This window comes from Aphidius gifuensis, linkage group LG6 (assembly GCF_014905175.1).
Source record: "Aphidius gifuensis isolate YNYX2018 linkage group LG6, ASM1490517v1, whole genome shotgun sequence".
NCBI classification, from domain to species: domain Eukaryota; kingdom Metazoa; phylum Arthropoda; class Insecta; order Hymenoptera; family Braconidae; genus Aphidius; species Aphidius gifuensis.
Window position 1 is genome coordinate 1437037 of NC_057793.1, and position 14556 is coordinate 1451592.

Consider the following 14556-nt stretch of genomic DNA (forward strand, 5'->3'; position numbering starts at 1 on the left):
CCAACACCATCAACACTCAATGACTCTCTATTGAACATATTATTATTATAATTTTCCCTCCAAATTGCTCCAAATATTGTACAATTTATTCACTATAATATTATTGTTTAAATTCTATTAAATATTATACTGTTTTTATTATTTTCGCAGGTGCTAGAGCCATTTGTTTATGCTTTCATAGGAAAAAAAAAAAAACAACAACAAAATATTATCACTCTTTTGGGCATCAAGTAGGGGGGTCAGGAGTTAAAAAAAAAAAATATAGTGTGTTGAGAGATGACAAGTTGAGATAACAACAACAACCAGTGAGAAGCTGGACTAAATTATTTCGAAATTTTTCGATTGGTTGCTGGAGAAAGAAAGGGAGTGTTCCCCCTAGATGATGATGATGATGAAGAGAAGAGAGAGATAAATAATACAATATCCCCAGAATAATAATGTATCAAAAAGAAATAAAAAAAACAGCGCTTCGATTTCTCGAATCGCGTCCAGAATCATCTAAATCGACGCCTTCATTCCAAAACATTGATTATTTTTTTTTAAATAATCCTCTAGTAGTAATTGTTGTGTTCCATTTTTTTTTTACTCCAAAATATTACTCCAATTTTTTATTTAATTAGATAAATCCTAAACAAGTGTTGATTGTTTTATTTGGCTAATAAAAAATGTCGTGTTGTGATGGTGAAGATGATGAAGAGCAACCACAGCCATCACCAAGAGTTCGTGGATGCACTGATGTTTTTTGGCTTTGTTTATTTATTGCATTTTGGTTTTTAATGGTAACTATTATAAATTAAATATTTTTTATAATATTTATTTATTAAAAAATTATTTATTTAGATTATGATTGCTGCATTTGCAATTGTTTATGGAAATCCATTGAGATTGATAAATGGCTCTGATAGTTTTGGTAATACTTGTGGAATGAAAAATAATCAAAAACTTGGTCAAACTGATTTATATGGTCAGGATACAAGTGATAAACCGTAAGTTATTTTTTTTTTAAATTAATAATTCATATTTAAAATATAAACAATAGCTATTTTTTTATTTTCAAGGTATCTTTTTCATCTTGACATCAAAGACTTTAAACAATCAAGAACAATATGTGTTAAAAAATGTCCAGATCGTACAATGAACAGTATGGCTGATGTATGTAAATTTTATCAAGACACTGGCTCAAAGCTATGTCATTATCGTGTTGAGCCAGGCTTTAGTCCTTGTGATACTCCAGCTGACAAATGGAATAAAAATGAAACTTATTATTGTCCAAAAATGCCAGTTTATGATAGTCGACCAATATTAAATCGTTGTGTACCAAGAGTCATCACAGATACCACCAAAAAACTAGTATCAAATATTTATGGTGATGTGTTAAATTCATGGCCAATCATTGAACAATTTTTGGGTGATCTTTACAAAACATGGAGAGAAATACTTGCACTGTCAATATTGGCATTTATATTTTCTCTATTTATGATTGCAATATTTCATTTAATGGCATCAATTGTAACATGGGTTGTTATACTTTTAGTCAGCATTGCATCAATTGGTATGTTTATTAATAACAATTATCAATTAATCTTTTTCATCAATTAGCTAATTTTTAATTAATTATTAACAGGTGGTACATCACTTCTTTGGATGACATATTTTAGAATTAAATTCACACTTGACATGACTGATGAAAGTCAACTGCTTGATGAATCAGTAAGAAATGAACGTTTTTTTTTAATATTTTCAATAATAGCAACAGTTATAACAGTAATATTACTATTGCTAATATGTTTTTTACGTTCACGTATTGAATTTATGAATATTTTATTTCGTGAAAGTGCAAAATGTCTTGCTGAATTACCTGGTTTATTTATTCAGCCAATATTAACATTTATTGCATTGCTATTATTTTATACATTTTGGATAATTGTATTTTTATGTTTGGCAACAGCAAATAATCCAACAACAAAAAGTATATCAAAATTAAATTCATCTGGTCATTTTCAAATGTTAAATGTAGCAACAGAAGTATATACACCATTTGTTGAGCCAAAAAAATTAAATGTACCAATTGGACAATTTAATGATTTAACTGTTGTTGAATATGTTGATCCAACATGGGTTAAATATATGTGGTGGGTTTATTTTATTGGTTTTATTTGGGTATCTGAATTTATAATTGGTTGTCAAAATTTAATAATTGCTGGTGCTGTTGCACAATGGTATTTTCGTGGTAAAGAAGATGGTAAATCACCAGTATGTTCAGCAATTGGTAAATTATTTAGTTATCATCTTGGTTCAGTTGCTTGTGGTTCATTGTTAATAACAATATTTAAAATTCCACGTTTAATTATGACATATTTACATGAAAAATTTGAAAAAACAAAAGATACATCACCATGTTCACAGTGTGGTTTAAAATGTTGTATTTGTTGTTTTTATTGTTTAGAAAAATTTATACGTTTTATGAATCAAAATGCATATACTGTTGTTGCTATTGAAGGTACTAGTTTTTGTAAATCAGCAAGAATTGCATTTTCAACACTTGTTAGTAATGCATTACAACTTGCTGTTGTTAATGGTGTTGGTGATTTTATTTTATTTCTTGGTAAATGTTTTGTAACAGCAGCAACTGGTAGTATTGCATTATTATTCATGAGACAAGATCCAAAATTACATTTTTATGCTGTACCAATATTTGTTGTATGTGTTATATCATTTTTTATATCACACTGTGTTATATCATTGTATGAAACAATTATTGATACATTATTTTTATGTGTTTGTGAGGATAAAAATTTAAATGGTGATAATGGAAAATGGCGACAATTTGGTCTAGCACAAATTGGAAATAATGATACAAGTACAAATGGTCATGAAATGACACCAATGGTAAATTAACAACATTAGACTAACGAGAAGAAATTAACAAATAATTAATATACGCACAAAATTTATAAAATAAATAAATAATAATTTGTAATTTTGTTTTTTTTTTTATTAAATAAAAAAGAAGAAAAAAAAACTCTCATGTACTTATACAAAATTATTCAATTTATTTTTTATAAGACTCTTTAAACACTTCATCGAGTGGATTCAAATCATATGACTTTGATGGCTTGTTAGCCTCTTGGGTCATTTTTTGCTCCACTCGATTAATGTATTTACTGCAAGCCTGTTTGTTAATGCTTTGACGGTATTTTGCTGGTGATATGTAATGTGGATTATCCCAAATTGTTTCACCTCCAAAACTACCAGCAAATATTTTAACTGGATTCAATACAAATCTTGGTCCAATTTCAGCAAGACCACCATCTTCAGTTAAAATTTGATAATTTCTAAACCAAATTCTGTTATCAAGAACACTAAATGTATAAACATGATCGAAAAATGGTTTACTTTTTGGATGTTTATTTGGTACACCAAATATTTGAGTCAACAACTCTTTCAACAATGCATAATGTGGTAGACGACTGAAATTTTCATCAAATGATAATATTGGTCTTGATCCTTTTAAACAATTACCAGTTAATTTTAATTCACCCATTGTATAAACTGTAACAATTTAAATATATATTAATAATTTATTATTGTTTTGTTATGTAGTATTTATTTTATTTATTTTTTTTGTTGATCAATAAATACTTGCCATTTTCAACCATAAATTTTACTGATGGACCAACTGGACTATTGGAAAACCAAGCATAAAGATCACGTTTACGTCTTCCTTCAAATAATATTGCTTTGTTACAATTTTTAGATTCACATATTTCATTGATAATTTGAAGATTTTTTTGTCTCTCCATCTTGGCTTCAGTACGATGATGAGGCATTAGATTTTTTATGTCTTCCATTAAATGACGATCACGATGATTTATTCCACGTGATGCAAGCATTAATACTCGTTGTCGATTTATCCATTTGACCTGGTTAAATATAATTTTATTGATTAATTAATATTTTTAAAATCAACAGTTGTACATAATTTTAGGTTAAATATAATAAATACTTTTTTTGTTGGAGGCTCATCAGATGATCGTTTTGCTGGTAATTCAACTGATGGCTCTACCTCTTTTGTTGGTGGAGCACTTCTTTTTAATGATTTATTTTTCATTTTTGTTATTAAATATAGTATTAATTATTATACAATTTTAAAAAATTATTAACCACGTGGAAACTATGTAATTTAGTTTATTGAATTTTAGTGGCAAATACATGCAACAGTCAACGACACACACTTTAAATACAGTACATATATGTACACAGTAAATAAATACACACACATATTCTCACCCTCTCACTCTAATCTTCTTGACAGTTGACAGTTGACACTGACAAAAAAAAAAAAAACATGGAAGCCTTAGTTATGATTGATAATATTATTTTCTACCTTACCAATGCAAGTAAAGGCAAAATTCTGAATCAGATTTTTCGATATCCCAGAAAACACGGAGAAAACTACTCCATTCGTAAAAATTTTTTCTCCATGTTTTTCCCGTGAGGAAATTTTCTGTAAGAAACCATCAAAAAAATATGTTGTCTAGGATATCGGAATATCCTCCGAATAAATTTATAAAAAGCGGGGATTGATGATTTTTAATTAATTTTTTTTATTTAATTTTATTTTTGAATTTTAATTTATAATTTATATTGAATAAATTAATCAGATATTTATTTAATATTTTTATTTTAATTAATTTGATTTTAAAATTTTTATTTAATTTTATTTATTGAATAAAAAATTATCAATCCCCACTTTTTATAAATTTATGTAAAGAAATACGTTATATTTTATAGGTTTTTCTTGAAACAACCAACTTAAAAGAATTAAACATTTTACGATTTATTATAAATCAAAAAATAATAAATTCAATTTCGACTCTCCATAATTTAACCTACCTCTACTTGAATTTTCAAGAGCCTCCGAAGGGAGTAACTTTCGAAAAAATTGGAGAATTAAAAAATTTAGAGAGTTTATATATTTTCACCGAGGTTGGTATGACCAATCTCTTCACAAAACTCAGTGAAAATGCCAAAAAAACTACACGAATTAAATATCATTGGTACATTTATCAATGATGATGATTTGCAATGAAAAAATTAGAAGAACTCAAAATATTGTGCTTTTGTTTATTCAAATATCCATTGCAAAAAGAAGATAAAGTGTAGATGAAACTCAAAAATGTGTAATAAGAAAATGAATCAATCAACCAATAATCAATGCAATCGCAAATTAAAAAAATTGGCAATCCTGAATCTAAGTTTCGAAGCCTCAGGATGCAATAATTTTTAAAGATATTGGAAACTTAAAAAATTTACGAATTGTGAGTAACAGTAATGTAAACGGCTTACTACAAGATCTTCGTGAAAATGCCAAGGAGCTAACCGATTTAAAAGTCGTTATGACAGCATATCAAAATTTTCTGGAAAAAATTTCTTCGGATTTTGTGCGGATTTTTCCGGAATTGCTCCGAATTGAGACTTCCGGAGATATTTACAGAATAATCTCCAGACTATTATCATAATATCGCCAGGTATAAATATTTATATCCACTAACTAACTTTGTAATATTTATAGCACCGTCGTTCTCCGCAGTTCTCCGTAAATGAATTTGAATTTAAATTTCCACCGTATATTGCACCGTATGTTTAGAAGCGCTTCAGTCACGCGTGGCGGTTTCAGGAAATATTATTTATACTAGTAGTAGTGACAACTAGCGGTGTGTATATTACACACCAAATATTGTTATACACAAATTATAAACAAAAACAAAAAACATGACCTATCTAATAATAAATAATTCTTTAAAATACCAAATAAAAAGGGTCAATAATTTAATCAATAATGTCATCATCAGGCATGCCTCAAGTAGTTTAAATTTATGGGTAAATTAATAATTCTAACAACAAAATACATTAATAAAAATAATAATATTAAAAATTAATTTTTTAATTACAGGATAAATTTATTGACAATGATGTACGTCATAAAATTGAAGAAAGTTGGAAAGAAAAAATTTTAAAAAGACCAAAACAAAATGAAAATAATGAAAAATATTATGTATTATCAATGTTTCCATATCCATCAGGATCACTTCACATGGGACATGTACGAGTTTATGCAATTAGTGATGCAATATCAAGATTTCATAGAATGAATGGTAAAAATGTCATTCATCCAATGGGCTGGGATGCATTTGGTTTACCAGCTGAAAATGCTGCAATTGAAAGAAACATTGATCCATCAGAATGGACTCAAAAAAATATAACAAATATGAAAGAACAATTGAAACGTATGGGTTGTGATTTTGATTGGCAACGTGAATTAACAACATGTGATAAAAATTACTACAAATGGACACAAGAATTATTTTTAAAATTATATAAAAAAAATTTAACATATCAAAATGAGTCTTATGTAAATTGGGATCCAATTGATAAAACTGTACTTGCTGATGAACAAGTTGATACAAATGGTAGATCATGGAGATCAGGTGCTAAAGTTGAAAAAAAATTATTAAAACAATGGTTTATTAAAACAACATTATATGCAAAATCATTGTATGATGGTCTTGATGATCCAATATTAAAAAATTGGCGTGATATTATTAAAATACAAAAAAATTGGATTGGTAAATGTGATGGTACCACAATTGATTTTGAATTAATATGTGATATTAATGAAAAACCAAAAAAACTAACACTATGGACAGATAAACCAGAATTTATTGAACATATTAAATTTCTTGCTGTATCACGTGATAATTTTTTATCAAAAGTTAAAATTAATGATTTTACAAATATACAAGAAAAATATTTAGATGCAAATGTTATTAATCCATTTACTGGTGATGTTATACCAATTTATTATTCAAAAAATATTAAATATCCAAAAATGAGAGATAATTATTTGGGTATACCTGGTGTTAATGAGAGTGATGCTGAATTTTGTGATTTAGTTGGTATTAAATATGACAAGCTGGATGAGTTAACACAAGAAGAAACAGTTAAACAACGTCATGAAGTTATGGAAGAAGCTAAAATGAAAAATATTGGTGGTCATTTAGTTAGTTCAAGGCTACGTGATTGGTTAATATCAAGACAAAGATACTGGGGTACACCAATACCAATAATACATTGTGATAATTGTGGTGCTGTACCAGTACCAAGTGATCAATTACCAGTTGAATTACCAGTAATGTCATCGTCAAATAATAAAATACCAAATTTACGTGAAGCAACTGATTGGCTTAAAACAAAATGTCCTGAATGTGGTAATGATGCTACAAGAGAAGCTGATACAATGGATACATTTGTTGATAGTTCATGGTATTTTATGCGTTATATTGATTCAAATAATGACAATGAAATGTTTTCAGTTGATAAATCATTTAAATATTTACCAGTTGATCTTTATATTGGTGGTAAAGAACATGCAGCATTACATTTATATTATGCTAGATTTATTAATCATTTTTTACATTCAGAAAATTTATTACCAACACGTGAACCATTTAGACAATTGCTTGTTCAAGGTATGGTTATGGGAAAATCATATTGTGATAAAGAAAGTGGTAAATATCTTAAACAAGATGAAGTTGAATTAACAGATGATAATAAATATGTTAATAAAAATACTGGTATGCCAGTATTAACAAATTGGGAAAAAATGTCGAAATCGAAATATAATGGTGTTGATCCAATGGAAATGTTTGATGAATATGGTGCTGATACAACTAGATTAATTATGTTGGCTGATGTTGCACCAACATCAAGTAGAAATTGGTCAAATGAAACATTTCCTGGAGTATTTAATTGGCAAAATCGTTTATGGATGACTATTGGTACATTTTTAACATTGAGAAATAAAATGACTAAACAAGATATTGATAATATATCATTGAGGCAAGATGAATTGAAGGAAGATAATGAATATTTATTTGAAAGTAGAAATTATTATATAAAGGGGGTAACATCACACTTGACAATGTCACAACAATTTAATGCAGCAATATCAAAAATGCAAGGCTTTACAAATGCAATTAGAAGAAAAAATAAATTATTACTAACACATAGTCGTGATTTAGAAAGAGCATTAGCAACACAAATAATTATGTTAGCTCCAATAGCACCACAATTTGCATCAGAATTATGGGCTGGTTTTTGTTCAGCACCTTATCATCTTGCTAATGATGATCCCTTTATTCAACTTGATAAAGATGTACTTGAACAATCATGGCCAGCACTTGATATGGATTATAAAATGAATGTCGATATAATGGTAATTATTTTTATCTTTTTATTAAATTAATTATTCTGTATATATATTTATTTAATTATTTTTTTGTTTTATTAATATAGATAAGTGGTAATCAAATTGCAACGTTAAAAATACCAAGGAAAATATTGGAGACATTGAGTGCTGATGATGTTGCTAAAATGGCAACAGAAACACCAGAATTTTGTGATAAAATTAAAAACAGAACTATTGATGGTTTTCGTTATGAAAAATTACCAGGTTTTGATGGAAAAATATTTTTTCAATCAACTGATTTAAATGCTAAAAAGAAAAAAGCTGTTTTGTAAATTTTTTTTTTTATAATTTTTTTTGTAAATATATTTGTTAATTATAATAAATAATGAAAAAAAAAATTTATATATATGACCTATTTTTTTATTTAATTATTGAACAATATTAAAATGAAAAAACAAAAAAAATTAATGGGACGTGTTTAAATTATTTATCAGTAGTTTTTTTTTTATTGAAATTTTTTTATCTTGATAAAGTCGGAGGCTAAATGTTAGAAAATATAATTTGACGATATTTTGCTGGTGTAATGAAGATTATCCCAAATTGTTTTACCTCCGAAATTTTAGTCCAATTTCAGCAAGACCACCATCTTCAGTTAAAATTTGATAATTTCTAAACCAAATTCTGTTATCAAGAACACTAAATGTATAAACATGATCAAAAAATGGTTTACTTTTTGGATGTTTATTTGGTACACCAAATATTTGAGTCAACAACTCTTTCAACAATGCATAATGTGGTAGACGACTGAAATTTTCATCAAATGATAATATTGGTCTTGATCCTTTTAAACAATTACCAGTTAATTTTAATTCACCCATTGTATAAACTGTAACAATTTAAATATATATTAATAATTAATTATTGTTTTGTTATGTAGTTTATTTATTTATTTTTTTTTTTTTGTTGATCAATAAATACTTGCCATTTTCAACCATAAATTTTGCTGATGGACCAACTGGACTATTTGAAAACCAAGCATAAAGATCACGTTTACGTCTTCCTTCAAATAATATTACCTGGTTAAATATAATTTTATTTATTAATTAATATAATGTTTATAATCAACAGTTGTATATAATTTAAGATTAAATATAATAAATACTTTTTTTTGTTGGAGGCTCATCAGATGATCGTATTTTGCTGGTAATTTAACTGATGGCTCTACGTTATCAATGCAAATAAGGGCAAGATTCCGATATCCCAGACAACACGGGAAAACTACTTTTCGCATTCGTAGGAATTTTTTTTTTATATATTTTTGCCGTGAAGAAATTTTCTGTAAGAAACCAACAAAAAAATATATTGTCTGGGATATCAGAATATCCTCCAAATAAATTTATAAAAACTGGGGATTGATAATTTTTTATTTAATTATTTTATTAAATTTTACTTTTATTAATTTCTGTTATTTATTAAATGAAAAAATATCAATCCCCACTGTTTATAAATTTACAAATCAAAAGAATCTTGACAAATTGTCAATTAGAAAATATATTCAGACAAGAACCGGATATTCTATAAGTATAAAAAATATTTATTAAAAAAATGAATTAACGGTCGTCTTTTAAAAATTTCCAACACTCCAATCATACAGTACAACATATTTGATATTCGTGGTTTTTTATTTCAGTCAAATCCATATGATAAATTATAAAGTCAAATCAATGATAAATTATAAAACTGCAGAATACTGTGAAAACGAAAAACAAAGGATTTTAAAAAGATTGTCCAGTAAGAAAAAGATGTTTAATTGATTCTTTTTTTAATATCTCCGGAATTGCTCCGAATTTCTACTCTATTGAGACTTCCGGAGATATTTACGGAGTAATCTCCAGACTATTCTTATATTATCACCGGTATAAATATTTATACCCACTCTATAACTTGGTAATTCATAACACCGTCGTATTCCGCGGTTCTCCGTAAATAAATTTGATAGTGATATATTAATGACAAGCCAAAAAAAATTACACTATGAACAGATGAACCAGAATTTATTGAACATATTACACATGTTACTGTATCACGTGATAATTTTTTAACAAAAGTTCAAATTAATAATTTTTTTTGTAAATATATTTGTTAATATAATAAATAATAAAAAAAAAAAAATTTATAAAATAAAATATTTTTTTAAATATTGATAATAAAATAATATTAAAATTTTTTTTTTTTTTTTCGTCTCGATTAGTAATCTTTTTTTTTTTTTTTTAATTTATACAGTAGCTTGAATATTTATTTTATTTTTTTGTTTTACCAAGAATTATTATAATGACATTTTTATCTTTGACTTGAGGCTATAAAAATAATAACCACCAAAACATTTATCAAGGAGAATTTTATTATAAAAAAATATTTAGACAACAGTCGTTATTGAAGACAGGTGTCAAAATTCAATCGTTAACATTGAAAAGAATAAAAATTTACACAATAAAAAGTGAATAAAATAATTATTCAATATGAAGAAATTTTATTTTTTCATATTGCTAAATTTAATTAGTCAAATTATATGCGTTAAAAAAGGTAAATTTTGTTTAAACATTAATTAATTTTATACTTAATATTAATAATAATAATTAAATTTTTTTTAATAGATCTAAACGATAGTGAGATTGATTTGATGGTAATTACATTACAAATTCTTAATAATAAAATAAAAGGGCCAATAATTCATGTACGTTTACCAAGTGAATATGAACCAGTTACCAGATGTCATTTATTTATATTTGGTGGGGACAATGATGAGGATGTCCAGGTTGAACCTCTCTATGATAGAGAAATTAATTTTATCAGAAATTATTATTCAGGCCTGGAGTATACTGGAAACACTGACAACAGTTGTTCTTTCCAAATAAATTCAAATATTTTGAGAAAAGAAGGCTATCCTGATAATTTTTTGAATAAAAAATTTCGAGTTGTACATTCAAATTGCAAAAATTATTTGGATGATCCGGAAAAATGTATCAAAGAATATTCTTTTTATATAAATTCTCCATCTTGGTGGTATTCAATGCAAAATGTGTTTTCTTCGTGGCCAATTATTACAAGATGTGGTTTATTATGTGAATTAGAATTGTGGAAAAAAAATAAATCAAACGTTTAACAATCAATAATTATTTAATAATTTTAAAATAAAAAAAGAATAAAAAAATTAATGTGACGTAGTTAAAACTTTTATCAGTAGTTTTTTTTTTTTTTTTTTTTTATTTAATCAGTATGCCTATCTTGATAAAGTTGAAGGCTAAATGTTAAAAAATATTAAGATATATAAAATAAAATATGAAGATAAAAATAAAAATATTTTAAAATTATTATATTATACAGACAAAAAATAATAGAAATATATATTATTTTTATTTTAAATTATTTTTAAGGCAAGAAATAACAACTGAATAAAAATAAATTGATCACATGTAAATATTCAACCTGAAGAAATTATTATTTTTTTTTTTTTTTATCATTTTTATAAATTTTTTTCAACAAAAAAAAAATGTACGAGAAATGTAAATAAATTTGCCAGCTGAGTTATTAAAGTAGTTTTATGATTAATATTTTATATATCTAAAATACATGTCCATGAATAAAATACAATTATAAATATAATATTAATTATAATTAATTTATCTTTAAATCATTCTAATAATAGAATTGAACTGATGGCGACAATGATTCAAACGAACCAGGACGATTTTTATCGGAAGCATACACTGATATTGGATTTTTACGATGTTTTGTTAATTCAGATATTTCTTTTGCAAGTTCAAAACTTACATCTGTATTTACAAGATACAAACGCCTTAAATTTGGTAAATTTTTAACAAGTTCAGTCACTGATCTATCAGTGATTTTTGAGCAGTTTGATAACGTCAAACTTTCTAATTGGTTATTATGTAAATTTCGGATTGATTCATCAGTGATAAATTCATTTCGTTTTGTAAATTTACCATCTATCAAATTATTATTTAAAAAGAGCTGGAAGTCTTTTAATTGTTCCAAATTATTAACTGCAATTATACCACGATCTGTTAACTTTGTACCAGCTATACGTAACTCTTGTAAATTCTTAGCATTATTACAGAGATTAATTAAAAATTCATCCGTAATATCACAATCCCAATCAATAATTAAGGTTTCCAGAGTTTTTGAATTGCCAATTGGATACATATTCATGTTGTCATGATACACTGAAATACTATCTAGCCAGTCTGGATGTAGATGTAGTTTGATCAGATTCTTCATTTCACCTATCGACTTGAGTACTGGTTGTGTAAGTTTAAATTTATATATTTCTAGATTTTCTAAAACAATTAATTGAGGAAATACCTGAAAAATAAATAATTTTATTAAAAATTAAATAAAATTTTTTATTGCGTTTTAAGTATTTTTTAAATAATATTTATTAAAAAATTAAACTTACCAAAGCCAATGAATCTGGTAAAAAAATCTCATTTGTATCTAAACGAGATTCGACACATAAATATTTCAAGGTTTCACCAACTTGTTCTAATGAATTAACCAAAGTATCTGGTAGAGTTGAATTATCACATGCCCATCTAATTCCCAGCCCTTCGAGATTAGACATATTAGAAAAAACATTTTCGAAATCTTCACTTTTTATTTCTTTGAAGCTTAACCGAAGTTGTCTAAGATTTGGACAATTATTGTTAATCAATGGCATTATATGAGAAACCTGGTATCTTTCTACACATAGGCAAGTTAGTTTGGGTCCACATAGATCAATTATATATTTTAAATCATTTTGTTCGCAATTATTAGCAATATATGTTGTAAAGCTTGAAATAACAAATTTGTTATGGATATCTTCACATACTGAAAACATAATTAAATATTATCATTTAGTATACAAAAAAGTTTAATAATTATTATAATGTTATATTTCCTTACTTTTTTTAAAACGCGTCGCAGAAATAAACATACCACGCGCCCGGATCTGGTCCATAAGCATTTTATGCTGTGCAATCAATTTTTCTTTTTCCTCATCATGTATCATGGAATAGATGGAACGTTGAAATTTTTGTTCGTCTTCATCATTATCATTTTCTTTCATTGTACACAATATTGACTTACGTAGATATTGTTCGCGAACTGAATCGTGCTATAAAAAAAATAAATTTTTTATTCAATTTGATTAACAATAAACAATCAACAAATAATAAAAGATTAATAATTAAAGAAGAGAAAAAAAAAAAATTTTTGATTTAAAAATTAATATAGGTGAGACTTTTGTACTTGACAATAATAGTATGAAATAAAATAAACACTGATGTTAGTTTTGATACACACACACACGTTTATTTGGAGCACATGGCACAATTTAAAACTTACTTGTTCATTCCGAATTGAAACGAACTGTTTAGTCCTTTCACTCGGGTTTAAAATATTCTTTTTACAGGCCTGCATATTTTATTTTCGGTTAATCTAAAAAAAAAAAAAAATTAATCTATGAATTATCTAACTACAATAATTAAATTCTGAAAATTTGATAAATTGATTGTACTTAATGTATTTACCTTTTTTTTCAATGCGCGTGATAAAATAGTGTCTAACCTCTGCACAAATTTTTCAAATAGAAAAACCTATTTATTGTGTAGTAAAAAGCTATTTATTGTGTAGTAGTTTAATGAAAATTGCTTATTGCTATCTAATTAAACCATGTACATGAATCTTTATAAACTGATAATTAAATTTTGCCAGGGCGTATATAAACGTATATTTAACGTATAATTTATTAATATATGATTTTTATATAACGCGTACAGTAGCACGATAGGCACGTTGTAACGTCGTCCAACGTTGTCGTTCACTATTTACAATTTACATCAATTTATTGCAATTTATCTACTAAGGTGTAAACAGGTGTAAATGTGTAAATTGTAAAATCAGCAAGCGTATTGGTATACGGGGCATACGGAATACCAGCTGGTGCCCAATGAAGCAGGGGCCCAAAACGTTAGAGTTCGTTTGGGTTCGCTGGCTTCGTTGAATGGAAATTGTATGCTTTTCCAGATTTAAAATGACTTTTTGCTATCAGTTTGGTTGTATACTATTGATAAAAAAAAATTTGATTATTTTCATTATAAAAAGGAAGTCATTCCACTGACTTTTTATATGCAAATAATTTTGAGCAGTCCGGCTACTAGTTTTAATTTTTTTTTTGAAAGAATTATTTTTTTTTTTTCTAACAAATAAAAAAAATAAATAAATTTTAATATCTTTTTAATTTT

At 26.3% G+C, this 14556-nt stretch overlaps 3 protein-coding genes across 3 annotated transcripts; 2 read left to right on the forward strand and 1 right to left on the reverse strand.

Annotated features, from left to right (window-relative positions):
* Positions 1–61: 61 nt before the first annotated feature.
* On the forward strand, positions 62–3022 carry LOC122858673 (choline transporter-like 1). The gene is made up of 4 exons (XM_044161732.1): positions 62–779; positions 841–986; positions 1059–1552; positions 1625–3022. Exons 1-4 carry the CDS (start codon positions 666–668, stop codon positions 2896–2898), a joined length of 2028 nt encoding a protein of 675 aa, XP_044017667.1. The 5' UTR covers positions 62–665; the 3' UTR covers positions 2899–3022.
* Positions 3023–3052: 30 nt separating this feature from the next.
* LOC122858715 (ribosome biogenesis protein BRX1 homolog) lies at positions 3053–4265 on the reverse strand. Its single transcript, XM_044161820.1, has 3 exons — positions 4007–4265; positions 3647–3923; positions 3053–3552 (listed from the first exon to the last, which is right to left on the reverse strand). Exons 1-3 carry the CDS (start codon positions 4109–4111, stop codon positions 3053–3055), a joined length of 882 nt encoding a protein of 293 aa, XP_044017755.1. The 5' UTR covers positions 4112–4265.
* Positions 4266–5717: 1452 nt separating this feature from the next.
* LOC122858666 (probable leucine--tRNA ligase, mitochondrial) lies at positions 5718–8716 on the forward strand. Its single transcript, XM_044161720.1, has 3 exons — positions 5718–5883; positions 5957–8278; positions 8359–8716. The coding sequence occupies exons 1-3, from the start codon at positions 5776–5778 to the stop codon at positions 8581–8583; spliced, it is 2655 nt and encodes an 884-aa protein (XP_044017655.1). The 5' UTR covers positions 5718–5775; the 3' UTR covers positions 8584–8716.
* Positions 8717–14556: the final 5840 nt, after the last annotated feature.